The sequence below is a fragment of the Lonchura striata genome, chromosome 2 (assembly GCF_046129695.1).
Source record: "Lonchura striata isolate bLonStr1 chromosome 2, bLonStr1.mat, whole genome shotgun sequence".
NCBI lineage: Eukaryota > Metazoa > Chordata > Aves > Passeriformes > Estrildidae > Lonchura > Lonchura striata.
Window position 1 is genome coordinate 99,701,883 of NC_134604.1, and position 23,645 is coordinate 99,725,527.

At 39.1% G+C, this 23,645-nt stretch overlaps 1 protein-coding gene across 8 annotated transcripts in view; it reads left to right on the top strand.

Annotated features, from left to right (window-relative positions):
- GLRA2 (glycine receptor alpha 2) overlaps window positions 1–23,645 on the top strand; it is a 119,732-nt gene that overhangs the window by 77,980 nt on the left and 18,107 nt on the right. For 6 of the 8 annotated variants that reach the window (XM_031503777.2, XM_077781615.1, XM_077781614.1 and 3 more), the window contains exons 8-9: window positions 13,724–13,873; window positions 15,752–15,871. In XM_031503777.2, the coding sequence (XP_031359637.2) occupies window positions 13,724–13,873; window positions 15,752–15,871 (270 nt within the window). The remainder of the gene's footprint in view (window positions 1–13,723; window positions 13,874–15,751; window positions 15,872–23,645) is intronic. The other 2 variants (XM_031503776.2, XM_031503775.2) reach the window with 1 other exon arrangement.

Sequence of the window (23,645 nt, forward strand, 5' to 3'; positions counted from 1 at the left end):
CAGATCCTCTGTGGAGACCATTCTGTGCAGGAATGACTGCTCCAAACGTGCAGGGCAGCTATAACAGTATTCACTAAGGATAAGAAGCTTTTGCTTGAGGATTCTTTGTGCTCCCCTTCCTCTGGTAAAAGCACATTAATATTGACTGAATGACATGGAAGGATTTTGATGGGATGTGCATGAAAAGGAATGTAGTGAGCATATCTGTTGGAGAACCAGGCCCTGCTTCTGTCTTTTTCTGAGCTCTTCTATAGTTAGTTGGCAGCTGGGGATGTTAAACAGATGTGGGTTTGTTAGAAACAGGAAGCTCTGCCAGCTCTGCCAGCTCTGTTCCTTTGCTCCCCTCCCACCTTAGCACCACTTAAGGTAATTTGCACCTAGGACCTGACCTGTGTGAGTAGGACTGATGGCTGTGATGCCTTTCCTCCTTGCTGCCCTCGCAGTTCAGACTGGGGCTGGGCTGCTCTGACACACAAAGCATATTTAAAAAGCAGCCTTTAAATTTTAATTTCCGTACTTTAAAGTGTTTTTGTGTAGGAGTTTCCTGCACTTAAGCTTTCTGATATGCAATTGATCAAAGTCATGGCTGCTGAAATAACTTTAGGTTCAAGGTAGGCTTTAGGCAGAGTAAGTACTGCAAAATTGACATATATGTATACAACATAAACATTGTATTGACAACTTCAGCAAAAATCTCTCTTGCATGTGCTGAAACATCTCCCTTGCCCTCCCCTCACCTTACTCATGAGTATGGCCTACTCTGAAAAAACTTAAATCTGTTTTAATTTCTCTTCACTGCTTTTTATTATGTCCAAAACCAAGCTGACAGCAGCAGCCAAGAAGGAGTGGGCACTATTATTGCACATTTTCCCCTTGCCTATCTCTCGTTCTCCTCCTGTTATGTCTGACAGTGATACAGATATACATTTTTTTCCAAAATGCCATTTGTAGAATGTTGGTGATTTACAGTCTCCTCAGGAAAATTCTTCTGTGTTTAGGCAGTTTGTGGAACAGTCAGCAATGTGGATTTTGGAAAGATGATCTGAATTCTAAAACATGGATTAAAATTTCATTCAGGGTGAATGAAATCTGGAGCTCTTCCATGGGCTCCTCCTGGAAACCTCGGCAGTATACTTACCATATACATGCCTTAATTTCCTTATTTGTAAAATGGAGCTAAGAATATTTCCCTAAATTGCATATACTCATTGAGAAGCAGGCAGATTATATTCTTTAAGACTCATCATTAAAATCTTTCAGAGAAAAGAGGCAGAGAACCAATCCTTTGTTGAAATACTTGTAATATGAAATACTCCTTAGTCTTTGAGTCTTATTATATGCAATCTACTCTCTGCTAGTTTGTGATGATGTTCCATGCAAAACAGTTCTCTAATTTTGTTTTCTTTTCTATCTCCACCACAATTGCAATTGATTAAATGTCAGTTCATATGAGCAACATGTAACAGGGTTCATCAGCCAGGCAAGTACTTCCCCATAGCTCTAACATGATGGATCATGTGTAAATGAAATTTCTGACATCTATTAATAACTTATCAAATTGAAAGAGAGCTCTTAAATATAATATGAAATGTGTCTCTTTGTATTTCTAGCCATATGTGACTCTCCTCAGAACTTGATAGTGGGGTTAGAGTTATTAAGTGGTAAGATTTTTCAGGAGACTTGTATATTTATACTGAATGTGAATACTGGGTAACATGGCGATACAATCCAGGCTTCTGTACAGGATCAGCAGACTCCTCTTTTGATCTAAAAGGAGTCAAATCTGTTTAATATGTGCTGAGTCATAATGGAAATGGAGTGGATATGAATGATGTAGGTGTGAATTCCTACATCTAAGTTAGAAGCAGGAACATTGTATTCTTACAAGGTTGTGAGAATATTTAGTGCTGGGAAGAAACCTGGTGGTGAACTACTATTAGCCTAGACTTACCAGTAAGGCAAATGCCCACAGAATGATTCAGGAAGGATACAAGCTCATTTCCAATTAAGCAGATAGAATTCCTGGCTTAGGCAGTTCATTAAAATCTTCTGAAAGAGTTACAGTTTGATCCTGGTCTTCATGACTTAAAATTCTGACCAATGTGTTTTCTGAGCTTCCTAAGAACTTTAAGAGAAAAAGAGAGATTGGGGGTGGGGTGGGGGGCAACATGACTCACTTCAAAGCTTTGTTCTTCTCCAGCTACTTATGGAACTGACAGGGGGAAAGCTATATAGGTTGTTATTTATATGTAGGCTGTTTTCTTCTCTTGCGTAGGCTGACTCGGTTTTGCATCTTCTTTTAAGTTACACGAGTCAGCTGAGCATGCCAGAATTGCCTGAGAGTCAGAAGAACTGTTCCATTTTCCCCTTCCTCTCCCACCTCTGACATGTGCTGTGCCTAGCCTGGGGAGTTTGGGCTTGTGCAGTGACTGTGCCAGGTGTCCCCCCAATTGGAGGGACAGCAGAAAACAGGCCCTGGGGCACCAAGCCTGTGCCTTTGCAAGAGGGACAATCCCAAGCCAGAGCTTTGATGTCCCTTTACCCACTTCTCACAATGAGGTGCCACAAGGGATTAAAAGTTTTAGCTGAACTTAAAAATTACCCATGTTTCATCAGAACATGAATAAGACAATATTTTTTTTTTTTTTTCTAAATGAACAAAAGTCAGAGCAACTAGATAAGACTAAGCAGGAGTGCAAAAGTTCATCCACAGCTCTCCTCCCACCTACTGTGTCCTCCATTACAGCCATCCCAATGATTTTAAGTGGAAGAAAACTCATTTTGGTCCCCTCTGGGCTTTCAGGAAATTATTCTGACCATCATCTCTGAGAGTTTCTCAGTGCAGTTTCTCGAGATTCCATATCATTAAGCCTTTTGAGCTTTCTCTGTTTGAGCAGGATTAGCAATTTCCCAAGGATGCAGGTGGTTCAACCTCATCTATTTACTGTTTTACAGACACAGTATATGACACAAACTAGGAATACACACACACAAACACACACATGAAGAGAAGTAAAGGGACTATACCATCAGTTACAATGCCATTCTTGCAGCAAGAATGTAACCCAACACATCATATGCAAGACTCTATACATTTGCAAATAGAAATAAGAAAACCAGAAGTTAGCTGGTCCTTACTTCCTGCACAGATGAGCAATTTTCACTGTGAATCTTCACTGTGCAGTGGTGATATCCTCAGTAGCTCTCTCCTGGTTGTCTCCAGCCTTTTCATAAGGTGAACATTCATCTGTCAGTATCATGAAGTCATTCTGGCAGCAAGATTTTGCTTGCCACGGAGCAACAGAGTTCAACAAGCCTTGAGCATGTGGTTCAGACTGGCATGAAAACCATTCCCTTTCCTTGTGCAGTCTCAAGGGCCATCCAGAAGTCTGTCTGAGAGGTGCCTGTACTGTCCTTCAAAGAGCTCTCCACCTGTACTCCAGACTGCTTCTGTCACTGTACTGAGTGTTGTGGGTGCTTCTGGTGCTCATGGTGTGGGGTTCCTTGGAGAGTCTCTGGATACTTTAAATACAGGTGCAGACTACAGAACCAATGTAGCCGCCATGGCTTTAGAAAAGGGATGAGGAAAAAACAGCAGTTTGTAGGAGTAAACACTGGCTGTCAGCTAAACAATCAAATAAACTTATGAAAAGAATTTTCCTGTTATGAAAATCCAGTACTTTGGCTCAAAGTTATGTTGAGAAGGGAATATAGATGTGCTCCACACATGAAACTGCATGGATAAAAGGCTTCTGCACAAACATCTTTCCATGAGAAGCGATGGTGTTCTTAGTTATTGCTTTGATTATATAGATGTACTGAGTTCCTAACTATTGTGACTCAAAATGAGTGAAACGTGTGATGACACTGTGTTGAACAAAGCTCATGGTATCAGAGTCCTAGAGACAGTTTAACATTACAATATGAGTCAGAAAGTTCTCAGATTTATAGCTCAGGTGAAAATGAAATTATGTGAAAAACACAATAACTGCAAACAAAACCTTAGTACGAGACTCTGCTTGGGAGGAAAGATTCAGGGTTTGGGACAACCAGTTTTTACTCTAAATCAGCAGAGTTTTGTTTTTCTCTTTTGAATCACTGGGGAAACAATTCTGCAGCAGCCCATCAAGTTATTACCATAATCAAAATCTGCATCAGAAAATGAGCATGAAAGGTGACTCTCTCTCTTCTGTGCTTAAGTAGCCTTGTGAGTCCTTGCAGGTGTTCCTCCTGGTTCCACATGAACACAAAAGGGAGCCTGCAAAGATGTGTGCCTCTGCAGGTTTTTTCTGCTTTTTTTTTTTTTTTTTTTTTTTTTTAAAGGGCTGATCTTCCACAGAGGTATTGAAAGCATAATTTGCTTAACAATATCAATTGATCAGACATCTCTGGCTGGAAAGGACAGGGAGATCTTGATTAGGAAGTCCTACAGAATAGAGGATAAAAAGATTACTACATTTCAGAGAATATGAATAATGAAAACAGGGAAGAAGTTACAGGCCAGTAGTTTCAAACTGTGCAAGTCTGTGCACCACAAAGCCTGGTGCTCCAGGAGCCTTCAGGCCCAGAGTTTTCTCCAAAAGAGGTGGTACAGGTTGGCAGTCTGTAGCTGGCTTGTGGGACTCGAGTGGGTTAGGCAGGTCCTTGGTTGGAGGAGTCCATGGAAAAGTATGGATCACTTGGCTTCCTCCACCATCCCAAGTGAGGTGAAAAACAGAGGTCTGGGCATGCCACCTGTGTTTCACCACAACCAGTGTTGATCCCAGATCCTGAGCCCACAGGCTCAAGCTAATTTGGGTGTGTGATAGATACATTTACATTAACCCAGCAGCACTGATCCCTTTAGGATATGGAAATGATTCAGTTAAATTAAAAGAAGAAATCTTTGTATGAATCTTACTAAATGCTGCTGTTCATTCCCCTTTATATGAATTCCATTTCATTTTCTCTAACCTGCCCTCTTTATCCTATTTTCTTTCTTTGTGTTTATTAATATTCAGACCATCAATTTCTTTCAACGTACATTCTCACCTTTGCCATAGTCTATTATTCCCATTATACATCCTCTTTCAATTCTGCATTTCCTTAAGTGCTTTATTGTACATGAAATGTGACTCACACTTACAATTGGAATTGGACCCTGTTATCCTGCTGGACCCTGTTTTCTTTGACATCAGCTCAGCTTCAAGATCTCTTTTTGCAGAAGTTTTTATTTTTAATTTCAAATCATTTTTTTTCAAAGACAGAAAGAGAAGAAATATAAAAAGACAAAATAACTTTCATGGACTGTATATACAGATCTATTTATTATGCCATCATTATCAGTCACAAATTGCTTAAATTATCCAAATATAAAGCATTTTTCCCCTTCCAGCTGAATCAGATGAAAGAAGCAATTCAGAATCCAGAACCAGAAGATATGCTAGATAAGAATGATAAGTGGCTCAGTAATACTAAGTAACTGATCAATTAATAGTCAAACAAGAAGCATATGGGGTTACTGAGTAATGTAATGACCCATCCCATTCTCAGTTTTTTTTTAAGTCTGATCTTGTATTTATTATTGATAAGGCAATTTTCCCTGACCAAAGGTTTACTCTGATTTACCCATCTCTAATCTAGAGAGACTGGCAGTCATAAAAGTAAATAATTGCTTTTTCCCACCAGATTACATTGCTGAAAGTCCTAGGAATTCCAGAATTTAGGAGTATGATCTTAGAGAAGAATTAGAAAATTAACTCTCTTTGCACAAACAGCAGAGACCGAAAGTGGAAGAAAAAAGCCATATTGCCCTAGGCATCCTTTTATAATTTTAGGTTTTTGTTGTTTGGTTCAGTGAATCAGATTGCTTTTAGTGGTTCACTTAGTTGTGACTACCACAGGAAATACAGCACAGAGAAGATGTTGTAGAATGGTCTGAAGATATTTAACACAATTTTTATGCTATCCAATGAAGAAATAACACCTGAACATGTATGTATAGCTGCACATGTTCTTACTATTGATCACAGTAGCTACCCTGCTATACGCCACTACTGTGGTCCTTACCTGCTTTACTTGGACTGAACAGATTTGTTCCTATTGCTGCAAAAATGAAATCCTGATTTGTTATTTGATAACAGTCATGCACTGAGTCAGTTAACTCTTCAAAGGTCAGTGAATAATGCAATTTGGTCCAACTCTTCCTAACTGAATGGCAGAAGTAATAACTGAACCTGCATGGCTGTGACTGAGGTGAATGAAGATTACTTTTCACCTGAGGTAACTAAAGAACTTCTGGATCTACAAGCAAAAAGAGTTTTCTAAAGCTGATTTAACAAAAAAAAAAAAATCAGAAAATCATAATCACAGCAGGAAAGCTGGCATTACAGAAGTAGGCACTCTGCTGTGCTCAGACACATACCACAATGAATTCTGATTTCAAGTGAATCTTAAATAGAAATGCTTCTTTGGTCAATATCAGCATTTGACTCTCTTTATTAATTTAATGACATTGTTCAAAGATCAGGCTGGTGGTTCTTGCTAGCAAACATGCAATATTTCTCAATTTTTTTCTCCTTAGTGATTGTTTTTATCAAGCTCTAATCCTCTGAAAAAATTACCACTTAGAGTCCAAATATTCAAGTGAGCATTTAATGACATTAAAGAAATATTATCTGTTGATTTCAGTGGGAAGGAAGAGCCAAATCTTCTTGTGGTAAACGAGACCCAAGACTGTCATCTATCTGCAAGGGCTGACAGAATATGTTTTTACCTGTATTTTAATGCAGCCACATATAATTCTCAATTTGCATTGAGCTCAGCTCATGTGTGGGGGTGTTTCTGTGTGATAAATGTTTTTCAATTACTTAGCAATAAGAAGCTGCTTCCTTGTAGCAGAGACATCAATCCTTATTTGTCACCTTTGTAAACTAATCACCATGGCTGCACCAATCTGTTGGTTACTTTCTTTGGTTCATACACAAGAAACATTACAAATATTGGTATTATTTATTTTATTTCTGCTAATATGAACTTGCTGCATTTGCAAGCCAAAAGAAGGGCAATGAGATGTGCTAAAATGGTAGGGCTATGGTAACCTGTGGGGGCTGTGTGAGCACAGAGTTCTAAGGTTTTTGTGGGGCAGGAATATTTCTTCTCCCTTTGACTGAAGAAAGCTTTATCGGAAATCTGGTTGATTTTCAAGGGAAAAAAATTCTTAGTCAAATGGTGTAAGTGCTTATTCAAGATCAATTTATTGAAGACAGAAGAAGACTAAACATACAAAGTGAGACCAAGGGAAAGACCAAAGATGTGCAGAATACAAGTGATGAGAAGCTGATGTTTGGAGTTGCAGGTTTATTCCTGTGACAGCTGAAGCACAGATTGTGGGTGTTGCTGGCTTCTCTGAAGTCTGACCAAACAGTGCTGCCTCTGCCCGTGGCATTGGGTGGTGCGAGGTGCCTCTTGGTCTCCAACACTCCTGAAGGGCACACACTTGTTGGCCAGCTCAGCCATAATCTTTTCAAGAGGGCAGAGAGAGGCAACCAGGCTGGAGAGTTGCAAGAACCACAAATTGCTATTTACACATAGTGTTAAAGATGTGTCTGAGCTGGTGTTCCCAAACTGTTCCTCCCCAGCATTTTTCAGGATCAGGGCAACGAGAAAAGTCAGCAGTGCCCTGGTGCATGCCAAAGTCATAATAAATAATGAGCAGACAAAATTTCACTGTTTCCCTATCCTTTTTCTATAGTTTCAATCTGTCTACTCAGGGGACTAAGGCTCTGCTCAATCTAAGTTCCACTCTACCATGGTTTTACAAGTCATGAACTCAACACAATTCTTAGGCCGGGCCACCAGAACCTTCAGTTTCCAAATAACTTAGCATTTCACCTCTATACTTTAACTATTTCTGCAGTGGTCTGAGCTGAGTTTGAACTCCTGAGATATGACACATTTCCAGACATTATTGTCATCTTAGAAGTGTTACAACCTGCAGTTGACTATCAACTTGTAAAAGTGAGCTTTTGACCCTGGCTATAATTTCAGTTAGTGTTACTTGGTGCTTGTTGGCAAAGGTCAGCCTGTCCCTGCATCATCAAGGCACAGGAAAATCTCACAGCTTGCTCCCAAACCAAGCACCAGCACCATTATCTGTCCAAATCACAAGCCTTTGTTTTCTCAGCTGTAACCTGCTCCATTAGAAAAAGTGCCTTAAGCTATCACTCAGACTTCTTTTTCTTTGTCTGCAAAATAGTCATACTATTTTTAGAGAAGTTGAGGGCTTTTGAATCACAGAATCACAAAATAGGTAAGATTGGAAGGGAGCACAGTGGGTCATCTGGTCCAAACTCCCTGCTCAAGCAGGATGAAGTGGAAATGCTGCATCCTGTCTTAAATTTACTGTACAGAAAGAATGAATTCTCACGAATAGGAAACACAAGGCAATTACACCATGTGATTGCACAAAATGACACATGATGAGTGTGCCAATACTTCATATGGCCTTAGGAGAAGCAGTATTGGCTTCACCAATCTGCAAACTGATTTTGTATTCATGGTATTACATTTTTCAAAGGTGGAAATACAGCATTTGAGAAGAAAGATCAAAATGTCAATAGACACTGCCCATGCTAAAAAGAAATATTTTATTGCTTTTCTAAAGTGGCTTAACCTGGAAGACAAGTTTACTCTTTTTTTTTTTTTTTTTTTTTAATTCCTGCAGTTTCTTCAGGTCCAGCTCCACCCTGAAGATGGGGGGCATCTTGCTTTCTCTCTTCAGTGGGAATTGGATGGAGCTGGCACAGAGGTAGCTGTGACCACTCACAACCCAGGCCTGTATTTTTACATGGTTAGCAGAACAAAAATAGCTTGTGAATTTTGTTACATGCTTGTGATCACCTCTTCTGGCCCCTGATCAGAGGGCACTCTGCACGTCTGTGGAAATACCTTAACTCGCTGATCTTCTTCAAAGACTTGAAGAAAATTTCCCTTTATCTTTGAAGGAAAATCAAACCATAAATATTTCCCATACATTTCCTGGCTTGAATACAGTCAGCATTTATTTCTGCATCAGCAGTGAGTGGGAGGTTTAGCATCTCATGACTTGGCAGAACCAGCAATAGAAATAGAGCAAAAATTAGTTTATTCACTAAAAAAAGGCAATTTTGGGTGGCTGGAACAACTTGTGAATCCCTGCTGAGCAAGGTGGACACTTTCATATGGAATCTGAATAATAGAGGGAGGGTAGTAGTAATTTTTCACCCTGTTTAAATTAAACATTTCTTGCTTGTTTCTTGTTTTGTTTTGAAAATTGCTCACTTTTCATTTAAAGTAACTTTTGTTTCAGTTTTGATTTAAAATGATACTTTATTCTATTTCCACCTTTCCAGTCTGAAAAATTCTTTGAAACCTTTTTCTCCAAGAGTTTGTTTTAATGCATGGGAGAAGTTAATTTCAAATTGTAAGATTTCATGGTAGCTAAAAATTTTATTCTTCAAAAAAGCTTGCCCAGAATATGGCATTGTGTAAAAACAGAGGTTTGTGGTCAAGTAAAAGCTAAGTTTTCATAAGATTCTTCCTACCAAAAAAAGTGAATATGTGTTTTTTAACACAAACTGAGTACCTTTCACTGCATATTGAAGTTATTTGCACAGTGCAGAACTCTGGGAGAGGATGGATGTATCTTTATTTCCATTTTACACTTGTTTGACAGAATCAGAGAGTTAAAGCAGTTGTCTAGATTCTCATGAGACTGGCATTGTAGCCAAAACAGAGCTCACATTTGAGTTGATTAAAAAATGCCAGCAAATGACAGCTGCTGAGCTGCAGGACCCATGACCATGTTTTCCCCTGGATTCTCCCCACAGAGGCGTTCTTCATTCTGGTGGTGACACACGGCACTGTGCCGAAAGGGGCCCAAGAGCTGTGGGAGAGTCACGGTGACAAAATAAAGAGTTTAAGAAGTGGAAGGTTTAATCCCCTCAAGTGCTTCACAAAGAGTGTAATTCTTCTTGTACTTTCATTTCCAGGAACTTCACTCGGGCCAGCGATGCTACAGCAGTGCATGGAGAACAAGCTGGTCTTTTTTAAAATACTGGGTATGGCCAAATAACAAATGAGGAAAATTACGAAGGGAAAGAAGTAGCTTTGTCACTTTTACTATACTTAGCCTTACCATACTTGGCTCTTGATGCAGACAGCTCTAATTTGGAAAAAGTTCCCTCATTAGCTGGCCCTAAAACATTTACAAAGCATCTGAATAATTGATATAATTTATGGTTTTATTGGTGGGAGCCATTAAATACCTCCTCCCAAACAGCATTAGGGAGGAAGCTTGGCAACATGCAGTAAAAAATGGAGCAGCTATTTAAAGAAAGAAAAAGACAAGAAAATCTTATTAAGCTTTCTGAACATAACACTGAAAAAGGCAGAGTTTCCAAATATCCACTTCTAAAAGTATTTTATAGTAAATGGAGCCAGTGTACTGTGAATGTTAGGCTTTTCAGTGGAAGTTTTACAAGGTCTACCTTTGAAAAACAACCCCACTTAATTTTCATTTTATTCATGCTAGCTTAATAATGTTAATTTGGAATTTTTATTGTTGCTGGATTCTGTACTGCAAGTGAAATTACAGGAAAGGTGGCAAATGCTTAGGTAACAGTCTCTATTACATAAGGCTCATCTGGGGTCGTTTCTGTTATTCTGCTCTGCTCTGATTAGGATTACACCAAGGTACTGACTAACAGAGATAATTCATAGGCTTTATCTAGCCAAAGTTAATGTATATCAAACATACATGTATACCTGAAATAGCCTTCCAAAACTCCAGTCTTGGTCAAAAAGGAGAGACTGGCATTTTTAGGGTACAGTTTATTTGACTATAGTATAGATATCTATGCTCCACTTAGAATAAATTTGTCCTAAATTTGCTTGTTTCTTAGCATTAATTGAAAAAATCCCTGCATGTACGTAGTCTTTTTTAAGTTAGGTGAGAAGAAACCTCCAACAAAAACCAGTCTGCACTGTCCTACTGTCCAGGAGTGAGTATGGAGCATGAAGTGTGGACATGGTGGTTAAGGAAGCTGAAGAGAGAGCACTGTCTGATGAGTCCTTATCAAAGCTGATGCTATTAGCCTTTAAGTTGAACAAACACATGAGTTTTAATGTTTTACTATGATCTGGGGGAAAACCCCCTAGCTGATAATGTTGCTTTTGAGTTTGATGGAAGAACCTGCCTGAGCAATGGATGCGTCTAGGTTTTCATGATTTACTCAGTTTTGCAGATTCCAGCTTCTACGAGCATGACAGAAAATTCCATAGGATTTTAGGCTTTGAGCATCACAATTCTGTATATACTGAGGATTCATAGGTAGACTGCATAAACTGATTTGTAAACAAAGGTGTCAGCTTTTACTCATTGCAGGATTTTACCATTTATTTATTTTTAATGTAGTGCTGGAAGCAATTGCTTTCTGTTTTCCCATTTAAAGCTGTGCCATGGTGTGGCAGTGGCCAAACAAAAGAACAAGCTATGTGTCTGCCAAGGATATCGTGATTCTCTGATTCCAGCCCAGCGGGCTGGAGTTAAAATAATCCAGCTGGCTCAGCAGCTATGTAGATGCCATTTATGGTAGCACAGTGTAAGTGGCAGGACAACTAACTCACAGCTTCCTTTATCATTTTGCCTTCTCTGCTTTAGGCCCACCAGGACAGGATTTGCACAGTCAGAAATGCTGATTCTTCTGACTTCAGCTCCTTGTATTGTGCTGTCAGAGACAGCACAGTCCAGCTGTTTATTCATGTTTAATACATTTCCTAAGGGCATTTGTAAAGGAAACAAACTGCCCCTTCAAGGAAAGCAGCAAACAACCTAATCTCAGCTGCATTTTACACAAATTACAGTGACTTGATTCCTACTGTGCCTCAACCTGTGGCACAGAGCATCTGGGATACTGTCGAGTTTTCTCTGGTTTTCATAGCTGCTCAGTAAAGATGTAACTTGTACAATTTTTTATACATGGGGAGTGAACTACATACCTGCTGTGTATCTAATTGAAAGGCACAGAGCCATGGTGTCACCTCAGCCTGCTGCATGTCAGCCTGTGTGAGCTGTATGGTGGGTATTGCCACGTGGAGCTGCACTATTGCAACTGAAAGGCATGTTGCTCTGATGCAGGCTGAACAATGGTGCTTGGCATCTCTAAAATGTCCTTCTCAGTGTTCAGGATCTGCAGGATGAAGCTCTGTATCCTTTCTGTTGTGCTTTAAATGCCAGTTCCTCTGCTCATATTGTTTGCTGAAGCACATAGTACAGTATATTCCATTTAACATTAACAAAAGGTCTTTAATAGGCTTTGAAAAATGATGATATTCAAGCACATGGCAAATAGGAGCAAAACCTATTTGCACCTAGAGGTGCAATTTACACCTAGAGGTGTGGTTCCTTCCATTACTGAATGGTTGTCCAGCCAAAAGAGTGAGGTCATTTAGAATAGTATGCAAAGGATAGATGTGGAGTTTTCCAAGGTGGAGATTCAGTCTCCTTAATATGAGTGTCAGGAACACATCATCCCTTTCTGCTGCCTTTTCAGGCCACTATATGTTTCGACTGCAATGAAATGTTTTGCCTGCAGGTTATTATCTAAATGTTTATAATATTTTGGGGTTTAGGTACAATCCATTTTGCTTCTCTTGATTCATCTGTATGGGGGTGTTATTAATCTCATTGTGGAGAAGACATGTAAAACAGTTCAAATGCCTTGCATCCTAGATACACCCATTCTTCTTCATTCCTTGATTTATTTATGTCAAAGTGGTTTATGCAACTAGCTCACATGTATATTGTAGACATTAAGTCAGATCATTGTAATTCCATTCAGGAGGTAAAACCTGATAAACAAAAGAGACAACCTGCTGTTACCTAATCATAAAATCTCTGCTTAAAAACTGCAAGACTACAAAGAAAGGCAGAGACCAAACACCTATGGAGAATGTGCCTTTGATATGCAAAGTGTGTAGCTCATTAATTGGCTACTGTTTGGCACAGTGTGGGTAATATGATAAAAATCGTGTGACATTGGAGTGCTGTAATATGTCTGATTTTAATATGGACCAGTCAATTCAAATCAGAATAGATTTTTACTAGAAGAGAGGCAGCTGGTATTTGGGTATTTTTAGTAGATAATATCTATGAAGATTTATTTCTCTTACAGAGATGTTGGGTAAAGGTCTCAAGCAACTAGGATAGAATATTTAGTTGATAAATTTGTATCAGCCCATACAATAGAATACCCTGAGTTTACTTTGAGGTTATGGATACCAAATAGATATTATTAAGCATTATGGTAATTGGTTCATAAAAATTTAAAAAGATGAAACCTATAAACTTTCTAAAACTTTCTATAGTTTTTTTTTCAGTAGGTATTTTATAATATCTTGTATTTGTATTCTTTTTTCCAAACTTTTATTGCAACTATAAGAACATTTGTATTTTGTTAAAGTAATCCTGTTCTTTCTCTAAAGGCAAGAGCTCATTTGTGCATTTTTTGTGGGCACTCATTTTCATTAATAGTTGAATTATGTATTTTTTTATCAGCCAATGCATTAACAAATCAAAACACAGAGCAAGAAAAACCCACGTCATGGAACTCATGCTGTGCAAAAATGTTTATTTTTTTCACATCAATATCTTCAGTTTAGGAAGTAGTTTGAGGTATAACTGCTGTGTCCTATTTTTTTCTAGGTCTCCTATGTAAAAGCTATCGACATTTGGATGGCTGTGTGTCTTCTCTTTGTCTTTGCTGCTTTGCTGGAATATGCAGCAGTCAACTTCGTTTCACGGCAGCACAAAGAGTTTCTGAGGCTTCGAAGAAGGCAAAGAAGACAAAACAAGGTACAGCTGATCTTTACCTGGGGTGTCTGAATATGCCCTGACAGCCCTGCTCATGTGTAGCTGATTTCTTACCTCACTTCTTGCCCTTGCAGGAGAGTCTTTTTCTAAAGTTTCCTTTTGAGTGATTTACTCCTTGATAAAGAGCTCACAATTGGCTGCTCGGTTCATTTGCAGTTTATGAAGTTATTGACAAATGTCAGTAATAGGTCACCAGTTCCAAGAATTTTCTTCTCTTCATGTAACTGCTGAGGCAGCTGGACCTCTGCAAATACTGTGCTACTCTGTGGCACCACCAGTGGATAAGGAACAGTTGGATGCAATGACACAGACAGAGGAATGATATTATCCAGATGTGCTGTCATCAGAACATGCCTGAAATCTGTCTTTTCTAGTACTGCCCTAGTTAGCTGTGCTAAAATGGGAGATTCTCTGGAATACCCATTGCAATGATTGGCAATTCTGCCCTCACCTACGCCACCAGCAAATGGTGTCTTTCCCAGCTGAAACCAGGAAACATGGTTATTTTAGAAAAGGAGAAGGATTAGAAGAATTTCCTCTCTGGATTCTGTCCTTTGACAGTTTGCAACTGATTTAAATTTTAGATTTTTAGCAAAAGACTTCTTTGTGAGTGTCATTATCACAATTTTATATCAGTGGCTGACATGTAGAAGAGGGGATTGTTTGTAACCTAGGTATCAGTCTAGAAATAATTTTAGGAAGTCTGTCCATCTGTCCTGGTTTGTTTCTTTCTTTTTTCTCTTTTTTTCTTTTTTTTTTCCTTTTTTTTTTTGTTTGTTTGTTTGGGGTTTTTTTTTTTTTTTTTTTTTTTTTTTTTTTTTTTCTCCCAGTAAATGGGAAGACAAGAGTAGACATAAAATTGAGTTTTATTTGAGTCATGATCATTCACATGTCTAGAGAATCGGGAACTATAAACTCTACGTATATATTTGCTAGGTGAAGTAAATATTTACTTGAGCTGCACAAGTGCTTCAAGCCACAAATAATAGTTTCCTTTACAAGAGGGATGACAACAATGGTACAGGGCATTTATGTTTTGACAGGTCTGTCTAATAAATGTTCTGTAGCTAATGTAATATTTGATGGATACTCTGGGAAGAAAGCTGTTCTCTAGTTTAATATTATTGTCAGATGAATTGAGATTTCAGTGAAGATTAGATTACAGGAGAGAGCAGAGATGCTTGCCTGTCTGCAGGCCACACACACTGCCACTGGAAGCCTTTGTTTTCAAACCTAGCATGGCAGCAGCAGAAGCTTCTGTATGGCATCTGTAATTTCATTTTTGGATGCAAGATCTGGTTTAGAGGTGAACAAGTAGCCATCCCTGGTAAGTATCAGTATCCAGTGACATTACTCAAATTTATGAGATTTTGGTCCATGGAAGTGGTCATTAATCTGCTTCAAAAACTATTATTTTGTTGACTGTGAAAAAAAGTTATTTAAAACCAAATCATCAGAAGACTTGTTTTTATCTTAAGCCATGTGGTGCATGGATTCTTTGCAAAATAGGTAACAACATAATTGAATAAAAGGAAATATGCAGCTGAGTAAGTGACACCTATCCATTTGCATAGGCTGGCTTTTTTCCTATAAATCTGGTTGCACAAATTTCAAAATAGGGAACAATGTTACTAAGGCAGTTTCTCTAGGAGGTTTTTTCTGCATCTCTGTACTTGATTTTGTCTCTCACGATTTTCTCAGTTTATTTTGCCTTGAAAGTGATTCTCATTGTTTTGCATGTCAGTCTTCTCTAACCAAGCCATTCTTCTCTTTGCCTGTTGTGTGTGTGCGTGTCGTCATGTTACTGCTGTGGTATTCCCATTCTTGCTGCTGCTATCTATGCTGACACTCTGGGGACAGGCACAGACTGTGGCTGTTGGGAATGAGAGCGTTGAGTCCGTGCGGCGCATGAATGGCTTGCGGAGCAAAGCGTCATCAGCTTACGGGACAGTGAATCAGATCGGCAATTCAAGTTTGAGGGTAAAGCTCTAGTGAAAAGAGAAAGCAAGAGAGTTTTAGTATGTGCAACGATGCCATAAATCAGCAAAATGGACCATTTTGATTGGCATCACTAGTAGTCTCTTGCATTCTCTTTGCTAAATTCCCCCAAAAATACACAGTACTGTCCCCAGCATGAACAGCAGTTTCATGTTGTACATTCTTATGGCCCATCCTAATGCTTGCTTTTTACTGTGGCTGGGCTATGCCACCCCTATTCCAAACCTCTTAAGGAAAGTGCATGCATGTTCAGCAGCTTGGTCCTGTGTAAAGATAGAGTGAATGGGGTGGGGGGAGAGTGCCATAGGAGATGCCTTGAGAAAGTAAATCCCACATTGTGTCATCTTGCAGATGAGCGCGTTCCAACAGAATGTGGTATGTATAACAAAATATTGTTTTGTTGCTGTGGTTTTTTATTTATTCCTGAACTGTCAACCTGCAGCCTCCCTCATCGTGATGTCCTGAGCCCTGCTTAGTGGAGTATGAATAGCTATGAATGAAAAAAAGTATTTCCTTGGTTTCTTTTTATTTGCTTGGAGAAGAGCCATGAAGCTGAAATCTTTTACACAGTGTAACGTAGCAGATCAGAAGCAATATGATAACAGCTGATACATCCAGACTAGGGGTGAGTTGTGGAGGTAATAAAATCAATGATGGAGAAAGAAACTAGCTTAGTGTGCAGCTCACTGCTTGCTACTAGTGGCTGAGGAATGAAATGGGTTCATTTACATAAAATGGGACTTGTGTTTTAATCTTTCAGGACTTGATTTCCCAGAACAAAAACATTGTCTGAGCCACTCTTGAGCTGTAAAGGGCTTCCAACTTTGATCAAGCTCTGTAAAGTCATGTTATTATAAAATGCTGATGAATTCAGTGAATTTTTTAGACTGTAAAGGGACTTAGTCGCTTCCAAAATCAAAGCAAAACCCACAGTTCACATTACACAGCAAAATTAAGATAGAGGATTTACAATTCAATAAATCATTCACTTTCACAGCTACAACATCAAGCAGTAGTAAAGAACCTTAATTTCTGGATTGTTTCTATTGTAGAACTAATTATATTTACATATATACAAAAACTGAATACAAAAAGAAAAAAAATCAGGCGCTCTCTATGCGCCTATGGTCAGTATTAATATGCTGCCGCTGAAAAGCTGATGCATACAACTACAAAAGTAGTCCAAGTAAGTACTCAGTGCTGCATATCTCGCTGGTGCATCTTTCAAAGTGCTGGTAGTCCAGTTAAAGTTTGTGTAAGTTGTGGTTATCCCCTCCTTTAGGGAAGCTTGTAGAAACCTCTCTTCTCCTTTAGAATATTGTGCATTACACAGGCAGCCAGGGCAGTACACAGAGGGGCCGTGTCACTGCAGTGCTTTTGCTGCAGAGCCCTAAGAGCTGGAGCTGCTCTGGTATTGTTTTCCCCTGGAGAACTCCCATCACATAAGTGATGCACACTTGAGAGGTTAACAGAGGAGATGTAGCAAGGCAGAGGTTTCTGGAGCAATGCTACCACAGTTGAAGCTTTCTGCTCAAGAGAAGGATGTTAAAGCACAGAAGAGAACATAGGAACAGAACATGTGGTGCCACAAGGAGCCTCACAAGCAGGGAACTTGACTTGTTGAGATATTGCTCGTTGAACCAAAGCTTATGTTGAATGCCAATGTGAAAGTCATAGTCAAGAGAAGATGGTGTAAGACTGTGGTTTAGTATCTACACTGCATCACTCAGTTCTAATCTAGGGAGAGGAAAAAGGTGCTGAAGCACATGTGGCCGTGATTCCTGGATTTGCAGCTTGATTTACAGGACAAGAAAATACCTGTTCTTAGTTTTGTAAGCCTGTATCTCTGTCACTGCTTTTGTTATTGTCTGTGCTGGGTCTTGTTGTTCTTGGTGCTGCAACCCTCAGACCAGTGCATAAAGCAGACATCTTAAGAGACCATCAAATCTCTTAAGTCAATTATCAGATTGTTACTGTTTTTCTAGGAAGAGTCTGGGTTGTATTGTTGATCATCCAGAAATTATATTACAGATGAACCATTTGAAAAGACAGCTTTATCAGGACCTGTTGGCATCTTCCACACATACAAAATCCCTATATCCTCAGGTTATCAGTGCTTCACTCTGCCTGTCTTCCCCATACAGTTTCTCTTGGAGAAAGCATTCAAAGTTTGTCCTAAAGATTCATGTAGTCTTTCTGATCAAGTTAAACAAACCCATCAGTGTAAATTAACTTGTATTTAATACTTGATTGCTGCAAGAAATGGTTGCCTATTTCTTGTATATCATGGTACAATAGAGAATACAGGTTGCAGAAGCCAGGAGTATGATGGTACTGAGGATGTAGTGAAGTTACATTATATTAAAATCTAAATTTTCATGGTGCTAGATCATTTGAAAATAACTTATTTTTAAAATATGATTTTTAATAAACATTATTTGTTAGCTTTCAAAATGATGGGCTTCCAGGGAAGCAGAACTGTTTACACAGGTTCAGTCATCCCTTTTTGAAAACTATAATTATTATGTTATATGATCAGCAATCAAAATGAGTCACAGTACACTAGTATTCATATTATCCTCTCAAAGATGACTTCCTAAATTATATGTGTGATGGTTACCACTGTGACCAAGACTAGGGGTTAAGTTTGGGACTCTTAAAGTTTAAAGTAATATGTGATAGCTTGCAGCTGGAAGACGTGACAGGTTTAATCTTGTGTACAGGGCACACAGAGCAATACAAATAACAATGCTGCAACCAAGGGGGCTCATATGCATGCAGATTAGTAAAGGGGGCACAAATGGAGTTTTCAAATGTAAGAGCTGGGACTGGGACTAAGTGTGATTACAGAAGCAAAGGATAACTCTCTAAGCAAAGCTGGGAGCACCTGGTCGAATGCTTCAGAGAATTGTTGGCCTATGGATGGAGCTGCCATGGGTGAAGCAAGTACCACAAGTGTCCAGACAAAGTTACTGAGATAATACAGTATTTCTACCTTTCAAAAGGAGAAGAGATTTGCATTGAGTAACACCAGCTTCTATAGACCGTCTCTATCATTTTAATCATACTGAAATCCCTCCGTCAGATCCCCCAAATAATTTTCTGAGGTTTTTTTAGACTTGCCCATTGAAAAAAATCAGTGCCTTCAGCCTGACTTTGCCTTTAAAGCACTTGGCACTCCTGTCCCTGGTGGGAATGTTTCCCTGCTGCCATCCGTGCGCAGCGCACTCGGCGGGAGGATGTGCACGCTCCGCGTTATGTAAGGTGCCGCATCATGTGAATAATAGAAGTGCTCAAGGAAAGCCCTTTTGCTGAGCTATTTTTGGTACTCACTGAACAAGCTCAAACACATGAGTTTCATTGTGAAAAATAGGAATCTGAGTCTGAATGGCTTTTTCTCTCTCTCTCTCATCTTGCTTACTTAATGGATTAAAGTGTATGTAGCTTCTGCTGTAGATAAACATCCTCAAGATACTGTGGTTACTTTCATTTCTCCAGGGCAATTGCATTAGTACTTTAATGTAGCTGTAAGAAAAAAATGTAGTAGAAGATAAATACATCAAAATTATAATTTAGCTTGAAGTTATAGTCCCACATACAACTGCAGTGAATATTTAGCTGTAGTTAAACAATAGACACAATTCACTGCATCATGTTGCCATGTCACTTTGTGGCTTTGTCTGAATGTCCTTGGCTGTCTTTTTATATTGAGCATGAATATGCTCACAATGGCCCTAGTTAATATCAGTGGAAGTATTTGTATTGTTTATAATACGGACATACCTCACATACTTTAAACATTTAAAAAACTCCATCATCTCAAATTTGAGAATTATCTTGATATAAATCCTTAGTCTAGCTCTGGGCACAAATCTAGACATGAGTTCCCAAAGAAAGAGCAACCTGTAGGAAAAAAAAAGCAGTTCAGCCATGGGGGTGTTATCCAAGGAATGGATCAAAAAATTCTAATAAGAGCAGTCTGACCAGGTAGGGAGACTAAGTTTACTGGGCATGTAGACTTTCCAGTGAAAAGCAAACACAGACAAAGAAACAGTGGAAGAGAAAAATTGAGTTCCAATAGTGTCCTGTTTACAAGGGAAATGGAAAGTGAAATGAAAGCTTTTCCCTCCCTTACTGGAGAAGGGAAGGATAAAAATTCTAAATAAATTAGTATATTTTGTGTGTTTTACTGCTTCAGCCACAAAAAGATGATGGACTGTGTGGGGTGGATTTTTTGCCCCAAACCGAGAAACAGAAGAGAAAATGGATAGTTGCATTTCAAGGGAGAGAATTCTGAAAACCAAATAAAAAAACCATGAAACATTCTGTAACAACAGGCAGACTAATTTATGGAACATGCCATGCCAGTTCCTGAGAAAGACCTAAATATCTAAACAATCATTGAAGTGGGTAGAGTGCTAGTACACAAGCTGGAGCAATTGAATCCAGGTACCAGAGTAGAAATAAAACCAGAAAACAAAATCAGGAAAAAAATTAGAATTTAGAATTTCTGGGGGGAAAAAACCAAAACAAACAGCACCAAACCAAATCAACAAGAAACCACAGCAAACCAACCAACAAACAAACAAAAGAAACACACAGGAAATGAGAACAAGGAAACCATGGCTAGTCTAGAAAGAGTGGAAACCAGAGAAGTGAATAACTGTGGGTGAGTACATAAGGATGCAGAATGATGAATTTTAATACCCACTGAAATGATCAGTGGTACAACAAAACTCGCTCTGGGGCAGGGGACAGATATTGAAACCATGCATGGCACCAAAGCAGCAAGCATGACATGATGCAGGACATCATGTCATCATGATGCAGGACATCATGCAGGACATTGCCCAGCTTGCAAATACTTAAACAAATTATTCCTATGGTTAAATAGGATAGAAACAGGACATAAGCTACAAACCAGCAATATTACAGTATTTTCAGTCCGGGTTGATGAAGTGGCTGTGTGCTGTACCACATGGGATGGGTAGGACTGGAAAAGTCAGGAGTACAGGATAAAGTTTTTTCTTGTTTGCTCAGTAGTGAAACTTTGCTTTAGAAACTCCGAGTCCTCTCTTGTACCTACCCAGCATGCAGTGGCTGAAAGGATCAGCTCTGAACTGACGAGCCTTAGAGACCGAAGTCTGCACTTCACTCGAGTGAGTTTGTCCTGGTAGTTACTCATGAACAGCAGGAGACACACCAAAAATGAACTCTGCAGTTTTCCAGCTCATGAAAGGTATTCTCCAGCTGGGTGCAAATGTCTTATTTCTTATTATACCTAGGGGAGAGTGCAAACTGAAAATAGGGCAGAGGAAGTTAGAAAGAGACAAGAAATGTTCTTATTTTTGAAGCTTTAAAGCAACAAGCAGCTTTTCAAGAACCATCTGCCACAGACACCAGACTTTTGTTTTCTAGATTATTTTAGAAAATGGTGATTCTTTCATTGAATGTGTTCTGGCCCACCTAATTGCACAGGAAAAAAAAAAGGCAGTGAAAAAATTGTCAAATATATGTTAATTATAAAAAATATAAGGAAAGTAGACTTCAGGTGTATGTTTAAACTACACTGCCCCTATCCAAGACTCCAGATAGAGAGTGAAAAGCCATCACAATCCCAAGATATAGGCTTAAGCAGCAAAGGAGAAAACTTTGCCTCAAATTGGTTCCTTTGTTCTTTCCTTGTAGGTGGCTTATCTTGATTGTTTCCATGCCCAGAGTCAGCACCCAGTAAGGCTTTGTTCTCAGGGTTTCTCACTGCTATGATGGCCAGGTCCTTGTTCCAATGGAGGAAGTGAAGACGCCAGTGAGGGAACAGTTTCTGATCCATCTTTGCCAGGGGTCTGTTGTGTTGCTTCATATCAGTTCTGAGCTCTGTCCCAAGCCTCATTTTCAACAGCAAAAAAAGTATTTCAGTGTTGGCAAACATAAATTAGTATTTCTACAAGAGAGTGAAGGAGTTGAGCAGTTAGAGCCAAGCATAATGCAGGCTGAGAATGCCAGCACTCCGTCCTCATTCCTACCCCCACCAGCAGCCCTGCTCGCCCTGTGGATCTCCAGAGCATACTACACCACTTGTATCAAATTACATGGAAACTGGTGAGATGGGCAAGCGTTCAGTAGGATCCACAAAATGCATATTTACATCTGACCCAATTAATCTCATTCTCCACAGGGGATAGAAGATGCTATTTGAATGTAATTAATTGTGAAGCATTCTGTAATGATGTCGTCCAAATGGCATTGTTCAAAACCAAATTGCATTAACCAGACTGCTGAAAGCTCATTCTCTCTCAAGTCTGAAAAACTTCATGGGTTCCAGTAAAATCCAGTTATTACAGTACTTTTAAAAAAGGGGTATTGAAACCATTTATTTCTTCACCTTTATTTTTTTTGACCCTGGGGAAAACCAGCCTTGTTTATAGGTATTCCTGTTCAAGTTGACAGCTTTTCTTATGGCAAACTGATCACTCAGAGCCTGATTCTGATACATGTGGCTTGATTTAATGATCAGATGTGTTTATTCCTCTTGATCCACTGCTGGAGAAGTGTGCTATTTACTATAATATGATAGTTTGTACTTGTGTATTTCTATTGTGGCCTGATATATTTGTTTGTTTGTATTTGGGTAATTTTGGTTGTGGTTTTTGTGAGTTTTGTGGGGGGTTTTTTTGTTTTGTTTTGGTTTGTGGTTTTTTTTGGTGGGGGATAACACCAATCTTGCACCATGTTACTGTGAGTAGTAGATAGCTGAGGAAGAAGATTTTCTTTTCTACAGCATGAGGAGAGGGCTAGAGATAGTTGCACTGGAAGGAATAAACACCTTGAAACCCTACATATTCTGAGCACTTGTTGTTGAGTCTTGCCAGAGCCCTCGCAAAGACTCATTTTGAGTGGAGAGCATCCAAAAACTCCATGCCAAGCCAAACCATAAGTCACTCAAAGTTTATTCACTTCCACTCTCTGTGAACTCTCAGCCATATCTCAGAACTGTCCACCGGCTCTTCCCACAGTATAAATCTACAGCAGGATCAATGTCAAGGACTTACTATGGAAAAGCTCCATTTTCCAGTGGCTGCTTGAATATATCAGCCATACTGAGCATGTCAGACTGTTTTAGCTGCTGGAGAAACAGATTGGAAAGGTCAGAAAAAACTGCTGTGTTTGCCAGGACACATGAGGTGCCAGAAGTCCAGAATCCTACCTGTGAATTTCTGCATTGATCCTGTAACTTCTCTCTGAGCAAGGACATAACTCTTAAAGTAATTTGATTTTTAACTTGTATATATCATTTTTCATACAAATACTAGGTGTGCATTTGTACATACAAATAATACACCTGTATAAGTGTAAGTTTTTTACCAAGGGTCCAAGGTTTTATTTTCTCTGCAATAACATGACAAGACTCTTAGGAGACAGGACACCTTTGTCTTCATGCTTCACCTCACTCTCTTCAAATGGTTCTCCATGTCTGTTTTGATATAACCCTTTTTGCTAGTCATGTGGAAGTGCTCTGCCTGTGACTCATTTACTTTTCTGTTAAGCCTTCCCAAGCCTGATGGTGGTAGAGACTTGTTTCCAGGTTCTCTGTAATCTTCATCTGTCAAAAGAACAACTACTGTAAAATAGAAATCACAAACTGTTCATTAGAGATTATCTGAGTTGCACAAGTGTGAGAACTTGCACACCATTCTAGTAAAGAAACTTATGCATTTCCTCTTCAGGATGTAAAGCCTTACAGACATCTGCAAGTAGC